The sequence below is a fragment of the Amblyomma americanum genome, chromosome 8, assembly GCF_052857255.1.
Source record: "Amblyomma americanum isolate KBUSLIRL-KWMA chromosome 8, ASM5285725v1, whole genome shotgun sequence".
NCBI lineage: Eukaryota > Metazoa > Arthropoda > Arachnida > Ixodida > Ixodidae > Amblyomma > Amblyomma americanum.
The window spans coordinates 45,237,678-45,250,433 of NC_135504.1; the positions used below are offsets into that span (position 1 = coordinate 45,237,678).

Sequence of the window (12,756 nt, forward strand, 5' to 3'; positions counted from 1 at the left end):
ACAATGAAAAAGAAAAAGAAACATCTATATACGGGGTAGGACACTCGGTTTTTCTTCTTTCACAGTAGCTGTTCTGATGACTTAACGATGGGGATTCGCACAACATTACAAGTCTTTCTGCTACAAAGATACACAACTATACACATGCAAAATACATATTTATATTTACGCAAGCATATAACCACATGTTACTCTTTGTGGCCGGGTAAGCGTTCGTTTCAGATGGCTGGCAGCAGTAGACAGGTACTGCTTCCACCCATCTGAAATGTCGTCTAAATATCGGTCTCAAAATTGTTTTGTAATCAATAGCCGCAATTTATTTCCTTAAGCTGATCTACGAGCAGAAATTCACAGTGCAACTTTTATTCACGAGTAGATGCAGGCATGGAAGCACTGCACGGAAATGGTGGCATACCCTAGATGGCAGTAGCCGCTTTCGAGTCTTGAAGAATCTCCTTTGTAAGGCTCCTTTATATTTCTAGCGAGCGAGAGTGCGGGTGGTATATTTCGTTGCTTCTCATGTTTGGCGACTGGCGTGGTCAGCGTGGCGCTAGCACCTGTTACGTAGTACATCTGGACGTTGACTTCAACCGCAAGGCGCCGCCAGTACGGCTCCGACACGACTTCAAGAAATTTGGTCACGGTGATGGTGGTGGTGGCAACAGTTATGGGAAGACACACTTAAATGAGGTTATGCATGAGCTGACCCAGAAGCGGCTAGCCCTTACAAGTACTACGTGGAGGTCTCTAGTTCGGGACCCCAGTGGCGTCGGGTGCGGCCCGGTCTCGCCAGACCAGGGCCCGCAGGCCCTGCAGGCAAGAGCAGCCGACCAGGGTCGCCTCGAAGTCCTCGCGCGTTGGGTTGGGCTGAGAGGGGATAGCAGGGTTGGAGGGGTAGGCCCACATCATGTGGTAGATGTCCGAAGATTTCTCCGTACAGTGTGGACAGCTGCCCGAGAAAGAAAGGTCGAAGTGTCTGAGAGCTTCCGGGCACAGCAAAGTATTGACATAGAAGCGGAGCAGAAGCCGCTCCTCCGTCTTTGAGAGGCCTTTACACAGGCGTGCATAAAGGCCGCGGCCAGATTTATTGAATAAATCAATGTCTTTGAAGGAGTAAGCTGAAGCCCGCTTAATAATTTTAAGCAGCATGACTCCGAGTGCATTCTCGTCTTGATTCCCCAGGTGGAGGTACGGAGTGGAATATCGAATTGAGCTGGTTAAATATTCATGCGCCAGCACCAAGGTGACCTTGCATCGTAATCCCCTGCGCTTGTTAGAAACCCGACGGACCATGCCGCCCACCTGGACCCCACCTTACGCAGTTTGGCAAATATCGTTTCTGACCGTCAGTGTTCATGCACAAAGAGCCCCAGTACCCGGACTTCGATATTTTCAGGGAGTAGTCATGTCTCAAGAGAAAATGCAATTTCGGCTGTACCCTTCGGTGAGGCGCGTATGTGCACAAATTCAGAGTTTTGGGAGGAGCATAGGAAGCCGCCGCGGTGAGCGCAACGTCCACTATGGTCTCCACCTCCTGCAGGTGGGCCTCAATGCAGTCGTGCAGGGGAATTCAGGTCATCACAAGAAATGCGTAGTCTACTCCAGCACTTTATTTTCCTCTTTTCTTTATCTATCTTCTTGATTCCCATTCTTCATTCGATCTCTCACGGCAAATTTGAGATGTACCCTGAAACTTGTCGCAGTTACTACGCCCTTTTTTCCTTAAAGTCAGTTTTCTCTGTCCGGTCTACGCGCCGCAAAGCGAACAGCTGAAGACGATCACACCGCAATTTCCTAAGGAGAGCCCGAGGGGGCACCGCACAAACTTCAGGCGCGATAAACTGTTGCGATGGCCGAGTGTTTTAAAGAGCGGATGGGTGGAGCTGATTTGTTTGCACCGCCTGTTGTTCGAATCCTGCACTGTGTTATATAGGCAGTAATTTTGCTATGCAGCCTCTCATTGACGCGGAAACGTACGGAGCGTTTGGGATGGGCTGATTGCATGCTGTTTTCGGCGTTCACCTTAATGTTCTTTTTCGGTTCAGGCACCATGTTCTGCCTAAGTTTTGGGCGATGTTTCCCGTGGTTATTTAAGAATGGGAGCGAAATGCATTGCGTGCTAAAATCCTTGCGCCTCTTCCTTCCAAACTTGCCCATTTAATATCCGTACCCACTTAGCAATTTCACCCCTCCCAAGAGGAATATAATAAAAACGATATTTGGTGTACATCGCAGCAAATTCTCGTCCAGTACTGTACAAATAAACACGCTCTATTCCTGTGTACAAAAAAGAACGCCGTTACTCGGTCCAAGTACTTTCAAGAGATTTTGTACCTAAATAAGTAAGTTCTTTAGAGCCTACAACTTGAAACGGGAGATTTGTGGCATACAGAAAAAAGAGTACAGAGTAATGGAACTGCATACTTGTCAAATACGACGTCTCTAACGATTTAGCTTCTTGTGTTGTTTATTTTTCTGCTACACTAATCCTATTTTGCCTAGTGCACCGGAGGTGCGCTGTTCATCGTTTTTCGTACATTCTGCCTACAAAAAGGTTCAGAAAAGCACTGTAGCAACAAGTATTGATAAATAATTATTATATAGTAAGTTAGGGAACTCACATTGAAAAACGTAACGAATTTATTCAACGTTTCGACCAGGGACTGGTCTTTGTCAAGAATGATCATACAGTGCATGGACGTGCCTTCTTATAGAATGGGACACAGGGGCCTTAAAAAGAGAAGAAATAAAGAAAAAAAACGGGGGAGAGCGGGTCACAGCAGAGACACCTACCCCATGTTAGGGAAGAACGGCGCCACGTTGCGTACGTACGAACTCGCTGCAGACACACGAGGTGTGAGAGGGAGGCCGGGCTGGGTTGACACGCGGTTACTTCGAAAAAAAAATAGAGAGAAAAGCGATGACAATTAAAAAAATGGCCTGGCTTAGCTAAGGTTAAGCCTAGGATGCGAAGCATAATAGATTTGTGAAAGGGATTCGGTATCGCCTGCCCGTAAGTCAGGCTAGTCTCTTCGTTGTTTAGCAATCTCATGGAGGAGCGGGAGTTAGCCTTGGTGGTCGCGGCCGCGCGGCGACCGCGCGAGTTGAGCCCCGTTTCTCCACAGCTGGCGTGACGTCAGACCACGTGCTCGGCTGCGGCGCCCCTAGCGGGAGAAGCGGGAGTTAGCCTTGGTGGTCGCGGCCGCGCGGCGACCGCGCGAGTTGAGCCCCGTCTCTCCTCAGCTGGCGTGACGTCAGACCACGTGCTCGGCTGCAGCGCCCCTAGCGGGACGAGCGGGAGTTAGCCTTGGTGGTCGCGGCCGCGCCAGGCAGGGCTATGGTTGAGCTAAGTAGTCTCCCTATTATGCTTCGCATAAAAAGTACGTGGTGGGGGCTTAACAAAAGAAGGGAAGTGTCCGCCAATTGTGGGCGTGTGTACGCCTCTGGCCGCGTTTGTGTGGCCCCGCGCGACTCGAAAAGATGGCCCAAGGAGGCAGCACAGTCTGCAACTGCCCACATGGTGACACGTGAACCGCTAAAACCAGATGTGGTCCTCGTGTGGAAAGCTTGTTGTTCTTTAAGAGCGTGACGCATGAGATTGTCCAGAAATACTTACCGCTAAGATGCAAAAAACTAAATAAGTACACACCTTGGAGCGACGAGTGAAACGACTGCGCTCACGGACAAGCACGGCTCCTAATGCAGTGGCGCTACTCCGTGCCGACTTACGGTCAAAAATTAAATCATCAAAATATCACTTTTCCAACGTGCGCATGAACAACTTTCTGCGCAACGATGCAGCTAAATTTTGGAGACACTGGGCTAGTAGAAGAGACCATAAATAAAACAAACATTGCGTGTACTGAGATTAAAGACACGGATAAGATAGCAACAGCATTTAAGAACTATTTTGCTAGTGTGTTTTTGTTTGCATGGCCGTTTTGTGAAACCTGCACCCAAAAAAATCCACCCGCCCAGACGATATCCCAAGTTTTTTTCTCTGTAGGTATTCAGAATGGTGTGCTAAATACTTGCTTATAATTTACTCGAAAAGCCTGGTCGATGGAGGTATTCCTCAAGACTGGAAATTAGGCAAAATTTTTCCGGTCTACAAATCTGGAGATAAGCATTGCGCAACTAATACCGGCCAAATTACTTGCTAAGCAATTCGAGCAAGGTCTTCGGGCAGTTCATATTTAATAATATCAGTTTGTTCCTAGAGAATAGCAATTTTTTATTAAACAGTCAACATGGTTTCTATCGAAGCTTGTCCACTGTCACACAGTTAATCCACACTAAAAATGAATTTCTAACTATTTTAGATGAAGGTGGACAAATAGACACAGTTTTCCTGGACTTCAGAAAAGCCTTCTATTCTGTTTTACATCCCAAGTTCCAAATGAGGCTAAAAATCTGTTGAAAAACAACAACTTCACGAGGTGTCTTACTTCTTACCTTTCCGAGCGTCTCCAATGCGTCAAACGTGGTAGGTCTACATATGAACTGGCGGCTGTCCTATCAGGGGTCCCACAAGGACCTGTGCTGGGCCCATTAGTTTTTCTTATTTAGCTCAAAGATCTGTCATTTGAATCTCCTCTGCGCTACCGTTTCTTTGCAGACGATTGTGTTCCCTACGTTAGTATCGAGCAGTTGACGATCAGAAGGTGTTGAACGATTGTCTTACTGTCGCTGACTGGTGTCGAATAGGGGACAAGAGCTTGAATACGTCAAGTGCACCCACATGAATATATCACGCCAAAAGAATCCACTTGCCTTCAGATACATGATTAGCAATAACGAAATTACACCTGTTAGCCAATATAAATATTTAGGAGATGCTCGAACAAAATTTAAGTTGGAGCGCCCACATTAAGAAGGTAGTCTCAGGCGCCACTCAAAGGCACTGGAAGCTATGACAAACTAAAACACTGCACGTAAAAGACAAAACTAGTTGCTCACACAGCCCTCATACGTCCACTACTCAAGTATGCAGACGTCGTCTGGGACACTCATACAGAAAATAAATTCAACCTTATTGAGGGAGTGCAACGTGAAGCTCTCCGATTTATCGATAATGCCTACGGTTGGCAGGTCTCAGTAAGCAGTCTTCTCACGCTATCGGGCCTTCCACAGCTCGAGAAGCGCCGCAATACTACCGCCTAAAACTGCTGTACAATATCACTCATAGCAACACCAGACTGAATTTTAATTATTACGTGCAGTATAATACTACAAGGCCTATACTCGAGGAAAACTTATTAATACACTTTTGTTGCCTCAATGTAAAACAATTTCATATCGACATTCTTTTTTTTTCCCGAAATTCATCCCGGAATGGAACCGACTGCCTCCCGATGTTACCGAATCCAAATCAGTAAAAACATTTTTGCTTGCTTTGGATCCCTGCTTGTGATAGTAGTGTATGCAATGTTCTCTTCTCGTGTGAATCATCGGCGGTGGTCTCTTCTCTGGCAATTGCACAGCAGTTTTTTAAACTATGCACAGGCCTCGCGTCTGATGTACCTTGTATTTTTTCTTCTTTTTATTGTTCTGTCATAACACAATGTATACCACGTGCGTGCCTGTTTGCTAATCCACTGTACTCTGCCCATTCCTGCTTTGGCTGCTAAAACGCGGCTGGTAGCATTGTAAAATGAAATAAAAAATAAATAAAGCACTTTTCAGTTAGCTTCATGCGGCTGTTTGCGGCATTTAACATCTAGGCGGGGAACATAGGCGGAAACCACATTTGAGGGATGCAGATTAATTTTGTTCACTACGCTTCCTTTAACCTGAGCTGACGGCGGTTTTTCCATCTCGCCTTGCATTTTGCAATCCAGTCGCCGCGGGCAGGAGTTGATCTTGTCAACCCGGCATAAATAGTGTAATGCCAAAAACACTGAGGAAACAAGGTTCGATTTTAAGATTTCCGTAAGCACAGGCACTGAGGCGATCACTTTCCATGACTCACACTGAAATTCAAATTCGCACTAAATTTTAATAAAGATGTCGCCACTGACCCAGTGCTGACCGCCGGAAAAGCAACGCATTTTCAGATTCTCAACATCCCTTTCCAGGTGTTGGCTCCCAAGCAGAGCCCGCATTCTTTGGCGGCAGTTGTTTTCTTTGTACAGGGCTTGTTTACATTGAACAATAAGAGTTCATTTGCGGGATGACTTTTGAGCCAATTTAAATTTTGGATTCGAAATACAGTGCATATTTGGCAGCATCTCATACCGCAGAAAAAACTTTCGTGAAAGGATAACTCAGACTAGCCGAGGAAATGTGCATGCAAGTAAAAAAGAATCATTCATATCAGTAATTATTTTGCTAAGAGTGAAGGCTTCCGGGAGAACAAAAGTTGCATTGATTTCAATAAAAGGTTTTTTGAGGCTTTTATTCATCAGATGTAAAAATCATGAATTCCCAGGAGTCTTAAGCATTCTGTTGAGAATAACACGCTATGCTGCTGGTTCATTCCCAATCAACTTTCCATAAAGAGCCGTTTAAAAGATCTGCTTATTTTTTAATCTCCGTTTATTCTGGAAAAAGAATTAGGTAACAGGTCATTAGGATAACGGAAAACAGTTTTACCAACGTGCAGAATGCGAATAGTATGTATTACATGCGATCAATGAAATATTGAGATCTTCGCTGAAAACACGAAAAATCGATTAGTAAAGTGATCTTCGTGACGACGTAAGAGAACGCGATACACTCAGATGACGCTTTTGTCGAGCAGAAGAAAAATTGCGGTTTAAATTGCGGCAAATCAGGTAAAGGATACTTTCAGTATACGGTATTCTTTTTGTAAGTGCATTTTTACGCAAGGCAATGCCGCTCTTAGTCCAATTTGACAGACCTGTGCTTCTCAGCACTTATATCTGCTGCGAACGCAGGGCCACACAGTTTCTTATCGTCGGCATGGCTGATTTTACCCTCACGCAGGTACAAGAGATTAGAAAGGGACGTAGGTGCACCTTTCCCGGTGGTCCCCGCAGCTCAGTGAAGTACAAGGGAATGCCTAATAAAAAAAAACTTATATATACAGCATGAAAATAACTTGTTCACAACAAATTAACCAAATCAACGTCAGAATGACAGAAACTGGGACTTGACCAAAGCAACTTCACGTGACTCGCTCCTAACTGCTAAAAGTTATAAAGACTGAGTAGTATGTGGCCATGAGAAATCAAGGTGTGATCATCAGAAGTTATGCAATCTAGGAACACAAAGTTGTGCTGGCATTTACATGTTTTTTTTTCTACCGCGAACCGAGTAAACTCCCACGTCTGGCCGGAGTAAAACGAATTATCGAAACAATGAATAATTGCGCAAAAAAGGACGGGACAAGAGAGAAGAAAGACAGAAACACACGAGACAAGAGCAGTGTTTCTTCTCTCTTGTCCCGTCCTTTTTGCGAAGTTATTCATTGTTTCGATAATGTCGTACCAACTAGCCCCTCACCGCACTCTTCTAGATGTAAAACGAATGTTGGGCAACTTGACGTCTGCTGCGCTAGCTGTTATATCTTCCGCCTGTGCTATCAGTGTAGAGTCTCTTTGTTAGCCTTACCGTTGAAGTTTATGTTTGGTGCAGAGGTTGCTAAAATTATGCCTGAGGTAGCCTTATGATGTAACATGGTGGCGGTGATACAAATGTTTACCAGCAGAGAAAATGCTATAATAAATTAAAAGCATGAGCTTTTCCACCAGTACCGACAACTTGTTCAACGAATGGGTAAAAACTGCAGAAGAAACGCTCGGAACAGTTCGAATGGATCCTACCCCCACATTTCTTTTTATTCGTATTACTTCTCCGCCCGTTAGCTACTTCAAGTGATGTGGTTAACGTTAATTGCTTTGTTGTTCCAATTTTATTTACAATAAAGAAAGCAGATTTACCATCTCTGAGTTTTTCACGAAGTTGCTTGCATTGCTGCAAGCCCAGTGTCCGTTAACTTAATTTCGCCGTTTATGAAACTGCCCTTTTGGTCAAACTAAACTGGTTCAAATGCCAGGAGCGGATGTCAGTTCGGTTACGACGTTAAGCGGCGACAAAGCTTCACGTAGTTCCAATTGCCGCAACGAAACGCCAAGCAGAACAATTGCTCTTCGCGGATAAGCGAAACACGACAAAGGGAAAATTCCGCCAGATTTTTATTTTCGCATCAGATGCTGCTGTAAAGAGATAATCATGATATGTTTTGTTCGCCCATTGAACTTCAATACCACTTTAAGATATTGCAAGAAAAATACTGTCATGCACTTGTTTCTGAAGCTTAAAGCCCACATGTGTGCTTAAAATTGTAAAATATTTAGGCAACGGCTACAGCTGCCAATAGTCGATCTTAAATGAAAGACAGCTAGGCTGATCAGACAACATGGCAACTCTACGGTAAAGTGGAGCGGAAAGGATTAGAGGCTTGAAGTTTGGTTTGCTATATAGGGGCTTAACGTCCCAAAGCGATTCAGGCTATGACGGACGCCGTAGTGAAGGGATCCGGGAATTTCGGCCACATGGGTTCTTTAACGTGCACTGATATCGCACAGCACACGGGCCTGTAGAATTTCACTCCATCGAAATTCGACCGCCACGGCTCGGATCGAAGCCGCGTCTTTCGGGTCAGCGGCCGAGCACCATAACATCACTGAGCCACCGCGGCGGCCTAGACGCGTGAAACTACTTGCTAGAAAATGCGCGATCGCTGCCGTGTTCAACCTGGAAGTCACCGTTACGAGCTGCCGTTTGGAAAACCCCTAAACATAAGTTGCATCTAGGATCGGGCATCTTCCTGTTTGCGTTCACTTTATGCAGGCGCTGCAGGAACTGCGCGGTGCTGTATTAGGCATTCCTTTCCTTCTTCTTGGGTAAACAAGTACAATAGACGAGCTCAAGAACTTCTTCCTACGTTTCTGTGCATGTATGCTCTTGAAGACGTTGCAGTCGTCAGAGGTTCGCTATGGCGCCAACCGCACACATCCCCATTGGCGCCTGAAAACAAACTTTCAAGCTTATATACACGTCACCTTAAAGGAGAGCCACAGCAACGGGGCTATCGAATACTGTGAGTGGCGCCGGAAAACCGTCTCTGGCACGCGTCGATACGGGCTGGGGATTGATATGATTAATGGTTTCAGGAAGCTCGACAAGGCACACGATCATGATATGACAGACTTCGACAGGGAACAGACAGTTCTAAAATAGGAAGTTCACGTTTGCGTACAGTAAGAAAATTGATTTTCCGGGGCATTACGCATAATGCATCATCGTTCAGCGTACGCTAACGCAGGCGCAGCAATAGGTCCAGTGGCAGTGGCGTCATCCGGTTGTCATAAAGTCAACCAAGACTGCTGCAAGCCGCTGTCAAGGTCAAGTAGCTAACAAATAGTTTAACGAAATAAACAGCGGTGGAAAGTTCTCATCTTGAGAAACAGCGTAAAGGACGGGATGGAAGAAAGACAACTGGACGAGCACTCCAAACTTTGAACTCTGGACTCCGAACCTAAACCAACTAGCCCGGGTGCCTACTTTTGTGCGAAAGTTTTCAGCCATGCAATTCGTTGTGGGCAAGATTAGACGAAGCGAAAGCCTTGTGCCCAATTTATACCTAGCTGAGTTGAAAAACTCATTACCATTGGGGAGCTCACTCCGAAGCGAGAAGCACCGCTTCAGAGCGCACCGCGATGCACGTTATTCCTTTCACTGGTGTCCATGACTAGTTCAGCATCTGCCATGGGTGCTGGCGACCCCGTCTGCTTTGATCGAAACTTCTCGCTGCATCCAAAACGCTATTCTCTATCGGGGTTGTGGACAGTAAGGTGTGGCTAAAACAAAGGTTTTATAAGCGACAAAACTTAGAATTAAGACCTTTTTGTGCGTTTACCAAGCGTACCACACCTACAGCACCATTTTGAAGTGACAGAAGAGTTTTTTATCGGCGCTTAATATTACGGGAAAAAACAGCTATATCACTTGCGCAGGAGAGCAGACATGGTGCATATGTGTCCACTTCCAAGCTTCTCTTACTAAGGACAAATGAAGGATATTTTCTGTTTTCTCGTGACTTATGTAACAACAACAAAAGCAAAAAAGAAATATATGTGGTCAAGCTCAAGTGTTTGATGACAACTCGTTTCCCCATTTTTGGATTATCTCAAATTTGCTAGTGTTACGCAGAGCCAAGCGTCGTTGTACAGGCCTTCTTAACCGCAGTACAGCCACTCTATACTCTTCACGATCGAAGTGAAAAAAGCAGCATCCAGGAGCGTGGTGCCAGCGCGAACCGTGACCTTTCACTACAAGTCTTGTTTGTTTGTGTAGCTATGTAGGACTACTTTGAATGGATTTATATCGCTAAATTGAAAAATGGCACGGAAGGTGACCGCGGTACCAAAATTTGCAGTTGGTGACAAAGCGAAAACTTAAATATTTGATTCGTTCCTGTCCATTATTTACTGGCATGCAGGCCTAGCGCAGAGCTCTTGATCGCACCACTGCGAGAATTGCCGTGTTCCTGCAGTCCGGATATTTTGAAATGCTTTATGAATATTGACCCGCAATCATTTTACTGCAGGCCGATCAGAATTATAGGCGCGCACTTACTGCTAAATGCGCTGAATCGCTGCGGGCATAGGCTGCAGCGAGTGTCCTTTGCGCATGCCCATCTGCACTTAAAATTGTGGGACCGTTTTACCCCACCTTTTTACGCAGTTTTTCTACTCGGTACGCTGGAATATGCAACATGGTTGATCGATTTTTGCCGACCCGGAAATAGAAGTGCGCCCCCTAAAAATTTTGTAGTAGTACATGGTTTAGGCAGTGGATTCGAGCAGATCATGTTAATTTCTTCAGCTCGTCCGAAAAGTTGGCAGACACTTGCATAAATTTACCTTATTTATAAATCAAAATTTTCAGTGCAAAATTACTAGAGAAATTTCAGGAACGCACATTTTATTTGGTTTCTTTCAAGTGATATTAATGTGATTGTTTCTCGAGCTTAACCTGCGGTAGCGAGAGTTCATACGTATCACGCGTCTGAGTGCGCCCGCATAGCAATAGTAGCTCCCTAAAAAGTGCGCAGATTTAAGGAAATCGTTTACAGACAGGCGCAGTCAATAAATAGGACATCGGTCATGCGACTACGTAGAATAGGAAAACATCTCTACATTGCGGCAGTAGAGCGTCGCGCTTCTGCCGCTAGATGGCGATTGTGAAAAAATTAAATGGTGCTGTCCATCGCGGACAAATCGCGGATATTCGCTGAGGCTTCGTGTGGCTATTTTCCATCAACAGAGAAGCTCCTGACGATGCACATATCATGGCACTGGATAGCTTAGGCAGGCGACAATTTTAATCCTAGCGGGTTTAATTTAATGCCAGAAAAATGAACACCGCTATATTTAAAATTGGAGAATATAATTGCAGTAAAATAATGATCAATTGTTTTTATTTTAATTTTTAGGTACCTTCCGCCACTATATATGACTACATAGGAAACCATTTTAGGAAAGCTGAAAGCCTGTCCTTTCAGGCGGCCTTACTTCAGCAAGCAGTTTTACAAGAGGCCATAAATTTTGCTTGACATTTCAAGGAAATCGAAATATTTGTTGTGCGTTCCCGAAAACACCACACAAACGTCGATTACTTTCCTCCCACATTCAGTATTTCTGCTTGCAAGTAACGCTCGTATAATGTTTCGAAGTAAGGAGGAGAGTAAGTGGGAAATAACTAGCACAGTTAATGATCCCTACGCGGTCTCCGAAAGCATTCACCGCGCTGGCGTGCGCACTCGTTGCTGCGGTCCTTCGGGTAAACAATGCCGTCGATGCAGTGGCACGTGGCTCCATAATTGCACGTTGGCTTGTCGCAGTCGCACAAGATGCAGCCAATCTTATTTGGATAGTGCTTGTGCCTGCGAATACCGTTAAGGTAATACGTGAAAATGTATGCTTATGCGTGGCATGCATGGCACACAGCACGAGGCATTCGCCGTTATGTGAAACAAGAACTTAGGTTGAGCAGCAGTTCCTTCTACTTCAATAATCCCTTTTTTTTTTTCACTGAATTTAATGAACCCAGGAAGGCATACGCATTAATATAGCAAGCTTGTTCACTGAGCTTGAAGGGTCTAACATAATTCACAAGTACTTTATGCAGTTAGAACTCTCACTGCGAAGTCTCCGGTGGCGGTGACTCATCGTACTGTTCTCGCGGAGAAGATTAAGAAACCATTGCATTCAAATGTCACACAATATATTTGTGACAGTGGTGGGTGCTGAAACGAGCTTCAGAGTTATGGACAAACCTACTCATAGGCGTCGTCGAAGTTGATTAAAAAATGTTAGGTTATGAAGCAGTCAAGCTTATTACAGTTTGTTATGAACACGCACAAACACTATTTACGTGCACCTAACCACCTTAGGCGGCTGCTGATCACAACTAATTTACGCTAACCTAAATGAATCCTACTAACACTAGCACCGCAGTTAGCGGTTTCGAGTGGGCGCTTCAAGAATAGAATAAAGTTCACGACTTGTGGGAAACATGGATTTCTTTCGCTTTCTACAACCTGTGACCATGCATTAGGTTGTCTAAAACACCGCAATCATTTCAATAGCACCCTGAGATTTTAATTTCTTTTGCTTATCTGACAGAAATCAGCTGTCATAAATTAATTCACGCATGTTTACCAGTACCCCGAAAGAAGGAAAGAAGCTAAGAATAAAACAAGAAGGCTTTACGGAAAAGCGGACT

At 44.9% G+C, this 12,756-nt stretch overlaps 1 protein-coding gene across 1 annotated transcript in view; it reads right to left on the bottom strand.

Annotated features, from left to right (window-relative positions):
• Positions 1-11,724: 11,724 nt before the first annotated feature.
• The window catches only part of LOC144100286 (zonadhesin-like), a 37,493-nt gene continuing 36,461 nt past the window's right edge, over positions 11,725-12,756 (bottom strand). Inside the window, exon 9 of the mRNA XM_077633279.1 lies at positions 11,725-11,914. Within this exon, the coding sequence (XP_077489405.1) occupies positions 11,740-11,914 (175 nt within the window). The 3' untranslated portion in view covers positions 11,725-11,739. The remainder of the gene's footprint in view (positions 11,915-12,756) is intronic.